This window comes from Melitaea cinxia, chromosome 7 (assembly GCF_905220565.1).
Source record: "Melitaea cinxia chromosome 7, ilMelCinx1.1, whole genome shotgun sequence".
Classification (NCBI taxonomy): domain Eukaryota; kingdom Metazoa; phylum Arthropoda; class Insecta; order Lepidoptera; family Nymphalidae; genus Melitaea; species Melitaea cinxia.
In genome coordinates this window covers 14,350,691-14,367,920 of record NC_059400.1, presented here as the reverse complement: position 1 = coordinate 14,367,920, position 17,230 = coordinate 14,350,691, and the positions used below count along the sequence as shown (strand labels likewise).

General features: G+C 33.6%; 1 protein-coding gene across 1 annotated transcript in view; it reads left to right on the top strand.

The window, feature by feature from the left end:
• Positions 1–16,327, top strand: part of LOC123654888 (carbonic anhydrase 3-like) — a 28,466-nt gene extending 12,139 nt beyond the window's left edge. Inside the window, exons 4-7 of the mRNA XM_045590745.1 lie at positions 2,385–2,549; positions 7,818–8,065; positions 11,126–11,335; positions 16,210–16,327. Coding sequence (XP_045446701.1) covers positions 2,385–2,549; positions 7,818–8,065; positions 11,126–11,335; positions 16,210–16,314 — 728 coding nt within the window. The 3' untranslated portion in view covers positions 16,315–16,327. The remainder of the gene's footprint in view (positions 1–2,384; positions 2,550–7,817; positions 8,066–11,125; positions 11,336–16,209) is intronic.
• The last annotated feature ends 903 nt before the right edge of the window (positions 16,328–17,230 follow it).

Here is a 17,230-nt window from a genome sequence, read left to right as displayed (position 1 = left end):
AGCTAACCAAAAAATTCAAAAGGCAACGGGTGACGAGATAAAGGAAGCAAGAACGAAGCATAAAAGATTGAAATTAGCGGCGAAAGAAGTTGTCTAGAAAGAAAGAAGAACGAAAGGATGATTTCGATAGAAGGCTCACTGAAGATTTTCAGTCAAACATCAAGTTTTTCTGAAAATCCATCAAAACAGAGGAGAAACTTCTACCTCGGAACTGATTACAATCAGGAGTCAAGATGGGAGCATTATAAAAGAAGAAGAATGTGTGTTCAAGAGATGAAAAGAGTATTTTGAAAGTTTGTTCGAAAGAGAGAAAGTGCAGGTACAACATACGGCACCTTCCATGGAAGCGAGTATGAATGTTGATGAAAGTGAGATAAGCATGGATGAAATGGTGAAAGCGTTGAAAAGTATGAAATTAGGTAAGGCTGCAGGGTATGACAGGATTACCCTCGAAATGCTGGACACGAAGGCTGGACACGGCATAGTGGCTAGCCAGCTGTGCCACCTTTTCAATTTGCGCTGGCAAAACGGGCAAGTTCTGGGAGACTGGTGCAAAGCCGCAATCGTCCCATTGTACAAGGGAAAAGAATCACGGCAGGACTGCAGGAATTACCGCGGTATAAGCCTCCCCAGTGTCGTCGGTAAATTGTATGCAAAAGTGTTGATTGAGAGGGTTGTGAATGAAACAGACAATAAAGTATGGGATGTACAAGCGGGATTTAGAAAGGGAATGGGATGTGCGGATCAGGTCTTTTCTTTGGCCAAAAACAGAAAAGATAGAGTGATGAGGAATGAATTGTGGTCAGCATTGTCCGTGAATGGTGTGAGCAGTGTCCTCATACGAGCATTGCAATCTCTTTATAGGGATTCTAGTACTTGTGTGAGGATAAATGGAGTATACACTGAATGGTTTAACATCGAAAAAGGTGTTAGACAGGGATATGTAGCGTCACCGTGGCTGTTTAATCTATTCATGGACAATTGTTTGACAGATTTAAAAGAGAATGAACATGGGTTGAGAATGAATGAGTTACTCGTCAAATGTCTTCTCTATGCTGGTGATCAAGTATTATTTGCGTCTTCGCCCGAGGAGATGGTAACTGATATGAGTGGAGCCTTTGTAAGAAAGGGAATAAAGATGAATGTAAAGAAGACGAAAGTGATGGTGTTTGAAAGAGATGAGGCAGTGACAGACTGCAATATCGTGATTGGAGATGAACAAATTGAACAGGTGAATGAGTTTGTGTAGCTGGGTTCAAAGTTTACAAGAGACGGAAAGTGTGAGAGTGATATTGAAAGAAGAGTGAATGCAGGAAACAGGGTGAATGGAGCTTTGCACTCATTTATGAGCAGTCGGAAGGTGTCTAACAAGGCTCGTTTGGTTGTGCATGAGGAGGTGTTGGTTCCGACAGTCATGTACAGAAGTGAAAGTTGGGTATGGCAGAAGAAACATGAAAGCAGAATAAATGCAGTTGAGATGAGAGCGTTAAGAAGTATGATAGGAGTTAAACTCAGTGACAGGATAAGAAATTGTGAGATAAGGAAATGTAATGGTCTGAAAGATGTAGTGACAAAAATTGAGAAAGGTATGCTCCAATGGTTTGGTCATGTCGAGAGAATGAGTAAAGAACAATTGACGAAAAAAGTGTATAAGGCAAGTGTGGATGGAAGGGTTGGAAGGGGTAAACCTAGGCGGACGTTCCGGTCTCGGAACGTCCGCCTAGGTAATCCCCAAATAAGGGACGTCTTGAAAAAAGGCCAGGCCAAGAGTACCCTAAACTGAAGAGCATGTATGAAGGGAATAATGAAAGTGGACGAAGCGAAAGAAGTATGTAAGGATCGTAGCAAGTGGAAAGAAGTGGTCTCTGCCCACCCCTACGGGAAAGAGGCGTGATTATATGTATTTATGTATGTGTATTATATGTTTTTTTTAACAACAGAGCCACCTAGCGTATACTTCAGAAACTACAAAGGTTATTACATTAATATCGATAGTATTACATTGCAAACTAACTAGATGGCGCTGGAACGGAAATCTTAAGCTTTAGTTTTGTATAAATATAAACAAAACTTAAAAATTAGTTTGCCAAAGAAGTTTCACTTCTGACATGTGTACTTTGTCCGCCCGCATTTTTTTTAATTCAGTGGCATAGACTTTTTTTAACGTACCTTAATCAATATTTCAATCAGTATTCTTGTGTATTTCCTACAGTTCGAAACTTTCAAGTGTTATCGTTATTCAGAACCTGCCAAATTTACTTGATATCACACTATAAATACGAAAAAATTTGATTTTTCTTTTATGATAACATGTTTATTAATTATACTTGGTTTTGCTTTAGGGTGTTTAGATTTTTAAAAGGGATTTTGGTATTATTTCACAGATCAAAACCAATGGCACAAGTTGTATCCTCAATGCGGCGGGCGGTCCCAATCGCCAGTTGACTTGCCAGCATTTGGACTTATTAAAGCCAAGGGTCGCCATCTTCGTTTTATCAACTACGATAATATTCCACGCCGTCTGACTTTAAGTAAAAATGGCAAACAAAGTAAGAGAAACGAATTAGTATTAAATGGGTTTTTAAATAAAATGAACTGAAAATAGGATCACAATTAGACCTTAATAGTTCTACTATTATATCAAATATTAAAAACAAAACCGCCAACCAGCGCGAGCAGTGTGGTGGATTAAGCTTTTTACATAGAGAAAGAGGTATGTGCTCAGCAGTTGGATGCTACAGAATATACACATATAAAGAATTCTTTTAAATTTTATAATATTCTATTATCTATCTAAATACATTAATTTTGCAAATTATAAGTGTCCAGTAGTTCTGCTTTACCTGACTAAAAACTATTGAAGAGTTCTATCCTATATTTTCATAGTTCTTAAGCAGACTGGAAAAATATGTGGAGGATATTACTATTTATTTAACTACATATGCATCTAGTATATAATTTTAAAGCAAAAAGAGTTACATAAATCGGACCATTAATTTAGTAAAAATTTATGTACATGACGATGGTAATTGTATTATAATTTTTATTGGATCACGAACTACACATTTGAAGGTTACGCTATTTAGTACTAAAGTTATAAAGTACATTTCGTTACAGAGTTCTTAGAATAAGATGTATATGTATCGCCAAACAGAATTTGTCAAATAAGACCAGAGCTTAGAAATTTTCTTTTCGTCCAATTCGTTCCACTACTAAAGAAATAATTATGAAATATCGCTGTCCCCGGGCAATAAAGCGGTAATATCAAAAATCAAATTTTACAGGAGAAATAAGAGAAGCTAATTTGTTTATAGTGCAGTGTACAGTGATCCAAAACAGACGTTCAATATGTCAAATGAAAGCTATTTTTTTTACCAATTTAACCTTTTAAAAATAATTGGAATCATATAATTTTTTAATGAAATAATTAAAAAAATGTATAATACAATTCATAGATGATACCATTTTAAATTGCAAGATCATTAACAACTTTATAAACACAACAACCACTGAGATTCAGGAATGTAAGAGAATAATACGACGCAATTTCCACTTTAGATCTCGAGCGTACTAGTCGATTACCACCTTCTTCAGGGAAATTTTATAGCCAAGTGTTAGCTGTATTATTCACTAATCGCCATTTTAGAAACCTATCAAACATATTGTTTGTTATGTAACCATTGTAACAGACTGACCGTATAATGTGATTTATTTTTATTTTTAACCATATTTTTAGACCGTATTATATAAAATTAATCTTTTTTTAATGTTATTACTACCTAATGTGTGTTTCTTTAAATTTTAAATGATAATTATTAAAAAAAAATCATTTCAAATCACATAATTTTTATTAAATATTAACCTTTGGAAACAAAAAACCCTTAAAAAGAAAAAATACTATATTGCCTTAATTTGAATAAAATCACATAATTTTTATTAACTATTATACTTCGGAAACAAAAATAAAATGGTCAAAATCTTAAAAATTAGATTTCTATTATGCTACATCAACTGAGGTAAGGGCACAGCAGGAAAATTCCGCTCAAAATATAGAGCAGCTCGACTGGGTAGTACAAAAGATCGACCTTACAAAAGATCACAGCTAAATAATACTGTTTTAAGCAGTGTTGTGTTCTTGTTGGTTAGTAAGGTGACCAGAGCTCCTGGGGGGAACTAGGGATGGGGTCGGCAACGCACTTGCGATGCTTCTGGTGTTGCAAACGTCTATAAGTTACGGTGATCGCTTACCAATCAGGTGAGCCGTACGCTTAAATAAAAAAAAAAAAAAAATATCCGATATAGTTACAAAAAAAAATTAAATTGAATCTTCGCTTTCAATATCGATTTCTTCTTCACAGTTCCCAACACAATGCAAATTGTTGTAAAATGTATGATAATGTTTCGGGATTGCCTCAGTTTTGCAAAGGCTCATCAAATCATCATGAAGTGGTTTTGGTAAGGCGATTGGCTCTTTGTATAGATTTTTCAGTTCATCTGCTGAAACATCAGTCACTGGCGTCTTTTTGGATCTTCCTCTTGAAGATCTGGTGGTTGATGCAGTATTTAAAGAAATATACTCATCGTCAAAGTTATACTTTAAATAAATAACATCTGGATGCGCTTGAGTAATCTTTATTTCATGAATCTTTGTCCAGCTAACTTTTTCATTATTTTGGTCTGTCCCTAACCAGTGCCTTTTGTTCAATAACTCCTTTAAATCAAAGAAATTATTCTGTTCCATTTCCTTAAGATGAAACTTTTCACCATTGATTTTCGCATTCATAATTATGCCATACATTTGATCTGGTGTATAAATCGTATGGTTCTTTTTTGCGCGTTCAATAAGAGAATGCATCGAATCTCCTTCAGACTGGCTATGGCCAGTTTCAAAGTACCTATGTGTTATATTAACTCCATACTTTTTGGACAAATATAAATACAGAGCAAAGATAATCATATTTTTATTCTGCCCAGCACAACCATCGGAATAAAATATAAAATTCTTGATGCCACGTTGTGTCTCAGTTTGAATGAAATTTAGGACGCAACTGCCGATTTCATTGGCACCCCTTTTGGCCACTTGATAGTGCCAAAGATAGCAGTAACTTCTTCCACGTAATGAGTTGTAAATTGTAAAGTTATATATAGGATACTTTCGCTTGTAATGAAAGATTCCCACGTCTGATTGAGGAATAGTCAGGACTTTTTCCAGATCATAAATAGCAACGACAGTAGTCCTAGAATCGGCTTCTATTTTATCTTTAGTTTTGATTTCACGTACACAATCCTTGTTTCTAATGTGCGTTGTGTAAGCTTCTTGGAGCTGGTCTTTTCTTTCACCAGAAGCTTGACGATACAATGTACATTGGCCGCACATATCTTTTTTAGGTTTGTGAAAAGAATAATTGAAATTTGTATTGAACACAGTTTCATACTGTCGTTTTGAGGCCATCTTTACATCATTTGGATAATTTGCACTCTTAAACCATTCATCAGAATACAGCCTGTACATTTTGGAAATGTTCAGTGTTTCTTCTAAATATAACTTCTTAGTATCTCTTCGGACATAATGTGTGATTCTTTAACTGGAAATTGTTTTATATGTGCAATAACACTTTGCTCAGTTAAAACACTCATTTTCCGTGGTCTATTTTTATGCTGTCCACTGTTATCTTTGACTTCTTCAGATTTCCCTTTCTCTATTGCTGTATAAACTGTTTTTTCGGTAATGCTAAGTGTATTCAAAAAAAATTTTCACAAACGTCTATTGGTTCTGATTCATTTATTTTGAAAAAATACCTTATAGTTTGTGTCCTGTTTTTGTTCTAACTAGTTGCATTTTTTTAATATTTACATATCGTAAGACATAGTGCCACTGATCCTCGTGATCACTAAGTTTCCAAAATTCGTCAAATATAGCTTGCCGAGAGACTTGAGAAATATTTTCACCGCATTTCTTATTACATTTACAGGCTTCCTTCATCGTTTTGGAATCAAAATTTTTTTTCGAATTAGTACCAGTATAAACTTGGCTTGAATTGGTGACAATAAATTTCCGGGAAGAAAGGCGTAATAGCATTGTACAGAATAAAATATTTTGCGATTACTTAGTATTAAGTGTTTACAGTTTATTGATATAATACGTTTATTTCCAAAAACGTGGTTAAATTTATTACTGTTACTTTTTGTTTAGAAATTTAGTGTAAAGATATTCACTGGTTTTTTGTGTTATGTTTCTTAGAGTAATGCAATAATACATAGCTTAGTCATAAGAGAATTATCCATGCAATAAAACGGTTATTGTCATTTATTCGAACGAAATATTAATAAAAAAAACTGAAAAAAATTAGAGTGATAGATTGATACTCAGAGAAGCCAAAAATCAAATAACATTAAAAAGGGTGTAACCGGCGTATACCGCTTTATTGCCCGGGGCCAGCGATATGATATAAGAATTTTATGAAAAATACTTCCATGGTAACATATTTATTGAAGTTTTTTTATTAAAAGAGCATAAATATATCTCGTTGTTATTATTATATTACATATTACCTGTGAATGGAAGATTGCGGATTACGAATATTTAATAAATGTAGTATAGCCATAGAAATTACCTTATTAAAAACGAAGCTTAAAGGACACTAAAGGGTATAATAAACAAAAGCAGTAAAAAAGAAACTTGAAAAATAAAAGTTTTTATTTTGATTGTGACACTAAACGTACAACACAAGAAATGTGTCTATTTAATTAGGCTAAGATCTAAACTAGGTAAAACCGAATTAGAAAAACCGAATTATGGGGTTTTTGGGTGTGGAGGGTGGAGGGTGTAGGGGAATCTATACAAGGTAACACTGTCACACCTCAAAACCCCATGGTTATGGAGATATCCATGGTTAAATTTTTGAGGTTAGAAGAAGAATTTAAAGCTATTATAATACCTTTGAGCTCGTACTGTTTGCATTGTGTGACAAATCGACACTTTTAATCAAAATAACGTGTCAGACATAATATTCTAATAAAATTAGTACCATTGCGTGCTAGAATATAGGTTTAGAAATTCGAAAAATACCCAAAACCGAATCAGAGCAACCCACTGTCCACGTGGTCTTGGTCTGTCCTACCCCTAGAGTGTTTTTTTTTGTGCCGCGGAGGCGCGGAGGGAGGGCAGCTCTCGCCAGCCGTGCGAAAGCGCGCAAACGAATGCGTAGAGGAGCGGCTGAGGCTGGTAGCCTTCGGCGACCAGCCTCAGCTGCGGAACGGAGCATGAGTGAGCGTGCTTTCGCACGCAAGGGCGGAAGGTCTGCACTTTCCGCAGCGCCGAAGCCAAGCGTTCCTCTAACTTTCGAAATTCTTCTTCTAACCTCAAAACTTTAACCATGGATATCTCCATAACCATGGGGTTCTGAGGTGTGACAGTGGTACCAGGGGTAGCGTTCCCCACCCTCTCCCCCCTTCCCCCCACGGTCCCGAAATTCGGTTTTACCTAATCTAAAGCTTTACCAATTATATTTTAGGGTAACAACGAAATGTTATATTTAACGTTGGTATTATAAAGTTGAGCAAAAATTTTAATTCTAAATTTAATCTCTTCTATATCGTTAAGGGAGCAAATTTTCTGAAATCAAAATTTCTCAATCAATCGAGTAACTGAAGAAAAAATCAATTGATAAAAAGTGAACGTACAACGCTCAATAGAGATACTATAAAATTAATACATTCAACAACAAGTATAAGCAACATGTACTTACTTACTATAAGGTAACATACTCATATATGAATAATATCTATACGTAAAATTTTTCATTGGTCTTTCGTAGTTGTGTTATACGGTGAATGGGAATACTGTCATCAACCACTAGTATATGGTGGAGCTGCCCACAGCCGACGATATGTCTTCCACTCCATGATTCTTCACTACCACTCAGAACACAGGATAGGAGGCCTGCAGTACCCTCTTGAAACCCAAGTACTACACATATCAGCAGAGTTTAGGACGCTAGAAGAAGCGTTGGCGTCATCGTCGCGTGACCATCAAGCATTACTGGTTATAGTCAACCTGTACAAGGTACTAACCTTATTAAAACATTTTAATTTTTTTTAATATCATATCAAGAATCAACCGTTCCAGCGGCGGTCGAATCTGCATCTCCGACTGACCGTGTCGGTGCTCTAGTCAATTAAGCTATTGAACGATATACCCGTTAGGTCAAAATTTTTTGTTATGATGATTTTATATTCGATGCTTACGTTACCTTATTATCCATGATACCTTATTTATCCATGAAATTATAGGTGCAGAGTCTATTATACCGGTTTTTGATAAATTTTATCTAGAATTTAAGTTACTGATAGAATTTACTAGCAGCTGGTGAAATGGACATTGGGGCCTGTTTCATCTTAGTAAACTTTTAGATTGACAGGTTGTACATATAAATAAATATCGCGAAATATCGCGTGCTTCTATAATTTGGACCGCAACAGGTAAAACAGGGCCTCAGGCTGTTGGTTATAATATCAACAGAAGCAACAAATGAAAAATAAAACTGCATTTTTGCAAATTTCACTTTTTTACATATAGTATTGATTTAATAGTTTATAGGTCTCTCTAGCGATATTTTTTTATAAAAAATTCATTTTTAGCCATATTTTGTCGCATATATAAATTTAATGCGTCGTTTGTTATAAACCTACCACTTGTTCGTTTCAACTTTACTTAATTGTCAATTTGTCAATTGTTTATACATATACTAGCCGACCTGGCGAACTTCGTACCGCCTTATTTTTTTTTTACTTGAGTATATATCGAAATAAAATATAGCCTATCTTTCAAGTTAGATCAAACTGCATACGGTGTGCAAATTTGATTAAAATCGGTTAATTAGTTTAGGAGTCCATTGAGGACAAACATTGTGACACGAGATTTATATATATTAAGATAATGATATGACATGATATTTTATTATATATTTGCGTTTACCACGAACTTAATATCATAACTCATAATATCTATGATAAAATAAGGGCATTTAGATAATATTGGGATGTTTTAAATTCGCTTTGATAATATAAAGGATTTTTTAATCCATAGCTTAGAAAAGCCAGCATTTGCTAGTTATTAAACAAAAAAGTATGTGTACTTGTGTACGCACGTAAGAAGTTATGCTTCAATGGGTAGCTAAAATGACGTTGCTATCTTCTTCTTCGTTGACTAGGTAACTCCAGGAGATCGATTTTTTTGATTAAAAAAAAAACTAAGTTAACTAACTTAAAATAATTCATACAACTAGCAGGAGATATAGGACAGAGATATATGATATAGATATATGAATGAGCAGGAGATATATTTAGATAAACTATGGATATTTTTTGTATAAATGGTACAAAACAATTGTGTAAGCATTCACCTTTAAATAATATATTTTTTCGTATCAGATCTTGTACTAAATTGAATCGTACCTTAGATGGTGGTACATTGTAAACTGATAACATTTACCAGGGCTTCTCAAATTTTTACACCAATGGGTGTATACAAAATATTTTCTTCATTGGAGTAAGAATTTTGAAAATAAAAATTGATATAAATATTATATACTTTATTGCACTAAAAATAATGTACAGAAAAATTATACAAAAAAGTTGATGGCAAAGGTGGACTTATCTCTAGAAGAGATCTCTTCCAGTCAACCAATGTTCATGAGAGAGAGTGTCATATAGCGGGGAACACAGTGCAAGAATTAATAACGTAATAGCTAAAAAACTGTAATATATTACATACTTACAGGTATAAATACATACACTTACATAGATATATATAGATATAATACATATACATATACACACACACTACTTACATACATATATATATATATATATATATATATATATATATATATATATATATATATATATATATATATATATATATATATATATATATATATATATACATACATACATACGTACACACATAAATACAAATATATGATATAATATTATAGGTAATTATATACTTACATATTCATTAAGTAGATGATTGTAAATTGAGTTGAGATATAAAATGCTCCTTTAATTTACGTTTGAAGGAAACAAGGCAAGGACTCTTTTGAATGTTTTCTGGGAGTTTGTTCCACAGTAAAGAGGCGCGTACCGCAAATGAATTTAGTTTGAATTTGGTATTGCACTTTGGTAAATATATAATTGTAAAGTAAAAATAGCGCCTTTTACAGTAGAAAAGTGATACACCATTCGCAACACCAGAGGAGTCACAAATGCTTTGCTGGCTGAAGATATAAGGGAGCTTTCTTGTATTATTATTAACAGTTGGGCTTTTTGATTTATCAGTATAGGCATATTGATCTATTAATCTTAAAAAAGCGCAATCGAAGTACATAACCGAAGTATCATAATATATTAATGTAACCTTAAAAATATATATATAAAAATTCAGTACTTTTTATTACAGTACGTACACTTTTTTATTTATATTTACTTATTTTAGTTTTAAATACACTTCGTAATATATAATATATTAAAATCTTGACTTTGGTTTGTAACACCTGGTTTGAAGTAACCGATATCTGTCATAAGTCTCGACGTCAGCAAAGTTTAGGACGGCTCAGTGTAATAAAGGGACAAAATAAATACGTTTACATTTATCATTTCATCAAAAAGTTTAATTAAGCTGATGTTTTCGAGGCAATCTTACAGTTTTATCCAATTAAATATCAAATTAAAAAGATTTTCTCCAGTTAGTATTCGAACAAAAAAGTTTGAAAGAAGTAAATTGTTTTGCAATCTCTACTCCCTGTCTAAAAGAATTACGCAGTACATATTGTTTTATAATGAACACAGTAGTATTATATATATTTATCATAAATAAATTATACTTAACATATTCTTTGTATGAAAAGTCAGGATAAAATGATTGAATCACTGTGTCATAGAAATATACTATAATATTATCGATCTATGATTTATCTAGCTTAGTATTAATACTGCGATATTGTCATTGCGCCATAGATTCACATTTATTTATCGTAAAATGACGAATATAAATATTTTACCGGTAAAAAAAAGAAGGCTGGTTCTAACTATTAAATAAATCTGACTGTTTAATATATTTCAGTTTAAAAATCACACACATCGAGGCATAGAAGAGTTTTTGAATGTCGCAAACAGTTCACTCGGCATTAACACTTCAATAACTCCACGTGATCTCGCTTTCTTTAATCCCCCATTGAAAGAGTACGTCTGCTATCAAGGATCTTTGACATACCCGCCCTGTACTGAAACTGTTCTCTGGCTGGTGAGAGCAAGGGCTTTGCCGGTTACAAGAGTAAGTACACACAAGTTGTTAAACTTACGTTTACGTTTTTTAAATCTATTTTTGAATTTATTTAACCGGGCAAATGTTGTTCTGTATCGCGAACTGTAAAAGCGTAAAGTAAATAATGAATGCTTCACACTCAACAGTCCCCAGTAGGTTTTACTACTGTGTCGGGGGTCCGGAAATGCCACTTTGAGGATGCGGAGGAATAAGGTTTGAAGAGTGCATGATCGAGAATTTTGACAAGGGCTAGCGAGCAAAACGTAATTTGGTTTTTTAACAAAAAAAATATTGTGAATAACGAATATATATTGTTTAAGCGCTAAACTGTAATTAAAATATATTGTTTAATTCACTAAACCACAATACACAAGCACCAACGACCAGACACAAACATACTAATACAAATGTTTGTAGTGTGCGAGGATCAAACCCGCGACTGCCAGCGCAATAGCCAGTGCTTGACCGCTGCGCCAACGCGTCGTCGAATTTATCGAAATTCCTTTTCTACCCGACTGCAAAGGAAGGGTTATTTGCGTATTGTTTGAAAAATTTTAAACTTCTACAAAGTATTATAAAACTTAAAAGGAATAATAAAACAAATCGCTTACATAAGTGATTATCATGTTATGGCGTGACCAATTCATGTGATATTTATAAGATAGCTACTTGAATGACTAACGGGAAACAAAAACAAAATCTTACTTGGGAAACAAAATCTTACTTAATATTTTTTCCGTTACCAAGAAACTGGTAATAGATAAAATAGACGTAGAGGTCTCTAATATCATTAAAAATACTCTATTTAATAAGTAATTTAAATGAGATGAAATAATGATTCTTGAGCATAGAAACGTCTTTGAAATACCGTTTCTAAGCATCAGAGGTACAATGAGTTCGCAGGAGAACGAGTAGGAAGTAATATTTAGGTGTGGATGTAGTAGATAAATAAACGCCTATATATCTATACTAATAAATGGAGAACTGTTTTTTTTGGGTTATACTGTAAGTGAAGTGAAGTGAAGTCAAGTTGAAGTGGCAGTGAGCTGGTCATCTGTGTCGCAGGACCGATGGCCGTTGGAGTAGACGGGTCCTAGAGTGGAGACCGCGTCTTGGCAAACGCAGTGTGGGACGTCCTCCGGCCCGTTGGACCGACGATCTACGTAAGATTGCCGGTGTAGGCTGGATGAGGATTGCGGAAGACCGGGATGTGTGGCGCGAACTTGGGGAGGCCTTTGTCCAGCAGTGGACTGCGATAAGCTGAAGTAAAAATGATACTGTAAAAACTACTGAACCGATCGGAATAATACTTATACCATAAGATGCAGCGTATTTCTGAGAAAGTTTTAGTATGTGATATGTTGGTGATTATCTATCGTGTAAAAAATATGGACGGGCAGAAGTCGCTCGTAAGCAATAAATAAATAATATTATAAAAATATAGTAAAGAAACAAAGAACTTGAGTGTTGGAAACGTTGACAAGATATTAAATGTAATAATTAATAAGATCCGTGGAAAAAAAAATATAATAATTACGTATTTTCATTTTCATGTTCACTTCCATCCTTGCTCATTCCTATGCAAAAGTTATTTAAAAAAAACCTGTCACATGATCGTAATAAATAAAATTTCTAACGAATAATAAATATGTTTCTAAAATACGGATCACTTCGTATGCACATAAAATACTAATGCCTATTTGACGGAAAATGTATTTTTTTTTTTACATATTTCGGTCATGTATAATGACAATATCAACTTATCCATTCAAACATCATTTTAAATAAAGATTACCGATTATGTAATATTCTTAGATTACATTTTATACCATACTTATGATGTCTCGATAGTAATTATCGTCTGCACAAAGTATTTTGACTAGTATTACTGCAAAGTTATACTATCATCAGTCATTTTATTTTTGGTGTGTGAAACGTAATTATTAATTTCTGGAACCAAAGTAATAAGCTTCGGCATAAAATTACCCATAGACTGCTGTGTTTATCAATATTTATTATCCATTAAAAATGAAGATTGTAAAACTAATGTTAAAGCTTATGTATAAAAGAAAACGTTGTTAAAAAATTCGAGTCTTTGAGAAATTTACCTTTTACCTTTGAACCGATTTCAAATAATTGTGATTGCAGGCAAACGAAGAAAAACCGACTTCAATTATATCGACAAGTAATACAACGTAGGTATTAGACGAAAAAATAGTCAAGTAAATACGCATTATCAAAGATTACTCCAAAAGTTGTAATCAGATCTGGATGAAATTTAAATGTGACCATATGATAGACATCAGCTTTCGATTAAATTAAAAATCATCTAAATCGGTACACCCAGTAAAAAGTTATGCGGATTTTTGAGAGTTTCCCTCGATTTCTCTGGGATCCCATCATCAGATCCTGGTTTCCTTATCATGGTACCAAACTAGGGATGTCTCCTTTCCAAGAAAAAAGAATGATCAAAATCGGTTCATAAACGACGGAGTTATCCCCGAACATACATAAAAAAAATAATATTATATATATATATATACGGTCGAATTGAGTAACCTCCTCCTTTTTTTTTTGAAGTCGGTTAAAAAAGGAGTATGTTCTTAAATCGATTCGATTGATTTTGTTATGTGGGTGGACCGATTTCAATAAATTTTTTAATCGAAAAGTGCACAACGTGTCATGTGTCCCATTAAATATAATCGAAATCTAACAAGTACTTTTGAGGTATCGCTAACAATGTGTATTTACTTGATTGTTTTTTTTGTCGATCTACGTTGTATTTTACCTTATAAATTTTAACAGGATGGACTGGTTTCGATACTTCCTGTATTTTAATTAAAAAGCGGTGTTTGTTATGTAGTTCTCACTTAAATTTAATTGAGATATGACAAGTAATTTTGATTTATCTCTAGGTAAATAATACGTATTTACTTGCTTATTTTTTCATTTACCTACGTTGTATTACATGTCGATGTAATTGAAGATGGTATTTTTTTTGTTTGTGAGCAAACACAATTATATATTTTATTTTCTAACCTTTTTCCATCCACCCGTCGTATTCATGAGAGAAACAATAAATTTCACTCATTATTTTTTTTTTTCTTATAATGACAGAAAACTGGTATAGCTGTGATCTATTCGTTTACCTTTCAAAGAGAAGAGTATTTAGTTAGATCTATTTTTATACCAATCTTAGAAACCCTTTCATATTTTCTAGATCAATTGTACTGACGATACCAATTTATCGTAAGAGTATCAACGAGGTCAGATATTAGAGAGGGCTAAATCGATCTATCTAAATTTCTTGTATCGTATTTAGGTTTTATTGTGAGCTTTTCTTTATCTACCCTATACGCAACGAATCTTAAGAGTCTTAGTGCCATAAATGTGTAGTGATATAAATAGCTGGATATTTATTTTATTAAGTTAGAGCATGGCAGATTGTATTTGCTCGAATCTGAAACAGCCTAACCATGGAATTACCTCAATCTTACAAAAGATAACACAGCCATATAAAATTACTTTCAAGTGTTGTTGTGTTTCTGTGGTAAGTAAGGTGGCCAGAACTCCGGGGAGAGTCGGAGGAATAATCGGCAACGCCCTTCCAATGCTCTTGGCACTGCAGGTGTCCATAAGCATTCATAGCATTAGATACAACCAAGTTGTGTCGATAGTTTCTTAATATAGACGTATACTAGCTGACCCCGCAAACGTTATTTTGCCATAAATGTTATCAACCCCCTTAACCCCCCTTATAACTTAGGGGTATGAAAAATAGATGTTAGCCGATTTTCAGACTTACCCGATATGCACATAAAATTTCAAAAATCGGTCCAGCCGTTTCGGGGTAGTATGGTAACTAACATTGTGACACGAGAATTTTATATATAAGGTAAGCTGAACCCGCAAACGTTGTTTTGCCATATATGTTATTAACCCCCTAATTCCCATCCCGCTTATAGCTTAGGGTTACGTTGGCCGATTCTCAGACCTGAATGAATGAAAAAATGAATCTCTAATTCCATTTCTTTCAACATTTTTTTTAAATTTTCCAATACTTTGTAGAAAGTCCTTCTTGAATAAAAAGTTAGGAAATCGCGCAGAAACTTGAAATCTATATAAATAAAAATAAATGTTACTAAGCGCATAACTCGAGAATGGCTCGACGAATTCGGCTTATTTTATTTTTTTAAATATGTTTTTTAAGTTCCACAGAAGGTTTTTATAACAACAACAAAAAAAATTACTACTAGCGACCCGCCCTAGCTTCGCACGGGTGCAAAGCTGATCATCACTTCAGCCTATCGCAGTCCACTGCTGGATATTGGCCTCCACAAGTTCGCACCAAAAATGGAATGAACTCATTGTGTGTTTCCCATAGTCACCACGCTAGGCATGGGGGTTGGTGACCGCAGGGCTGACTTTGTGCTGGCTGTGTTTGGGCTGGCTGTGTTGTTTGAAAGATAAAATAAATATTTTCAATTTAAGCGCAAAAAAAAGTGTTTATTTACGACATCACATTAGAAACCTTTAAAACTATCACTATTCCTCTACTCTATCATGTATATCTATGTATTATACATATAAACCTTCTTCTAGAATCACTCTATTTACTTAAGAAAACCACATCAAAATCTGTGGCGTAGCTTTAAAGATCTAAGCATACGGACTGCAGGAAGCGACTTTGTTTTATACTGTGTAGTAATTAACTATTGACAGAACGAAGTCTGTCCGGGCAGCTAGCTATTTATAAAAATCTAACGTTTATTATTACTTCACGTTTTTGATAGTTCGAAGCATATGTCATGTCAGCTAGTAAGTCTAAATGTTTTAAATATTTAAAAATATATTTATTAAAAAAAGTTTATTTTCTTTTTTAGGAAATTATCAAGATAGCTGCCAATTTGTTCGAAGACGATGTTAAAGGGTCGTTTATTCGACAACCTCAGCCTCTTAATGATAGGAAAGTGTTCTATTTTAATTAAAAGTTAAAATTTCTTGTTGTTTTTTGTTTTGTTCAATCATTTTTAATCTCAAGTAATATCTAACACATAGAAAGAAGATATTAAGAGAATTTCAAACTAAACACTTGATATTTATATTTTTAATAATTTTTTAATGGCACATCAAAACAATTAACGTTACCTATACCAATACGCTGTCTATAAAGTAGGAAGTTCTTTTGTATGCTGTGACGTCTATTTATCGTCTAGGAAGTGTGTGAGGTACATAGTGGTGTTTTTTAAACTCGTAAGAATTGGCAACAGGATTAACTGTCAAACAAACCGACTCTGGTAAATTATCACGAATAGGTTGACGCTTGGACAGCGCTACTGAATCATCTAGATTTACTTTAAAATAAGTCATTAATACATTCAACTTAGAAACGACTTCATGGTTTTAATAGCGCATATAATCGACCATTCGACGACGCGTTAGCATAAAAGCACTGCACTGTCTTGTAGCTGTTGCGATAGCGGTCGCTGATTCGATCCCCGTATATGGCATAAATTTGTATTGGCCAGACAATGGTTGGCAATTTGCTATTGATTCCTCGCCTCGTGTCTCCATTCTTACTTCATATGCAAAAAAAAATTATAATGTATGAAGTGTGAATATTAAACATGAAAATAATTTGTTTAACGTTATTTATTATTGATTTTTTCTCCTTAATATGTGCACACTTCTAACCGCTGCTACTGTATCATGTCCAGTACCCAAAGGTTATCTGGAAGAAATCGCTATGTAGCGATAAGGTCGCCTTTATACATCTTGTATTTTATCTTTCTTTATATGTGTCTGTATTTTGGTGTACATTAAGAATAAATAAATAAATAAAATAAGTATTTAATAGGTACATGCTTATCTATATAACTATTTTTTACGTAGTCTCACGCGGAA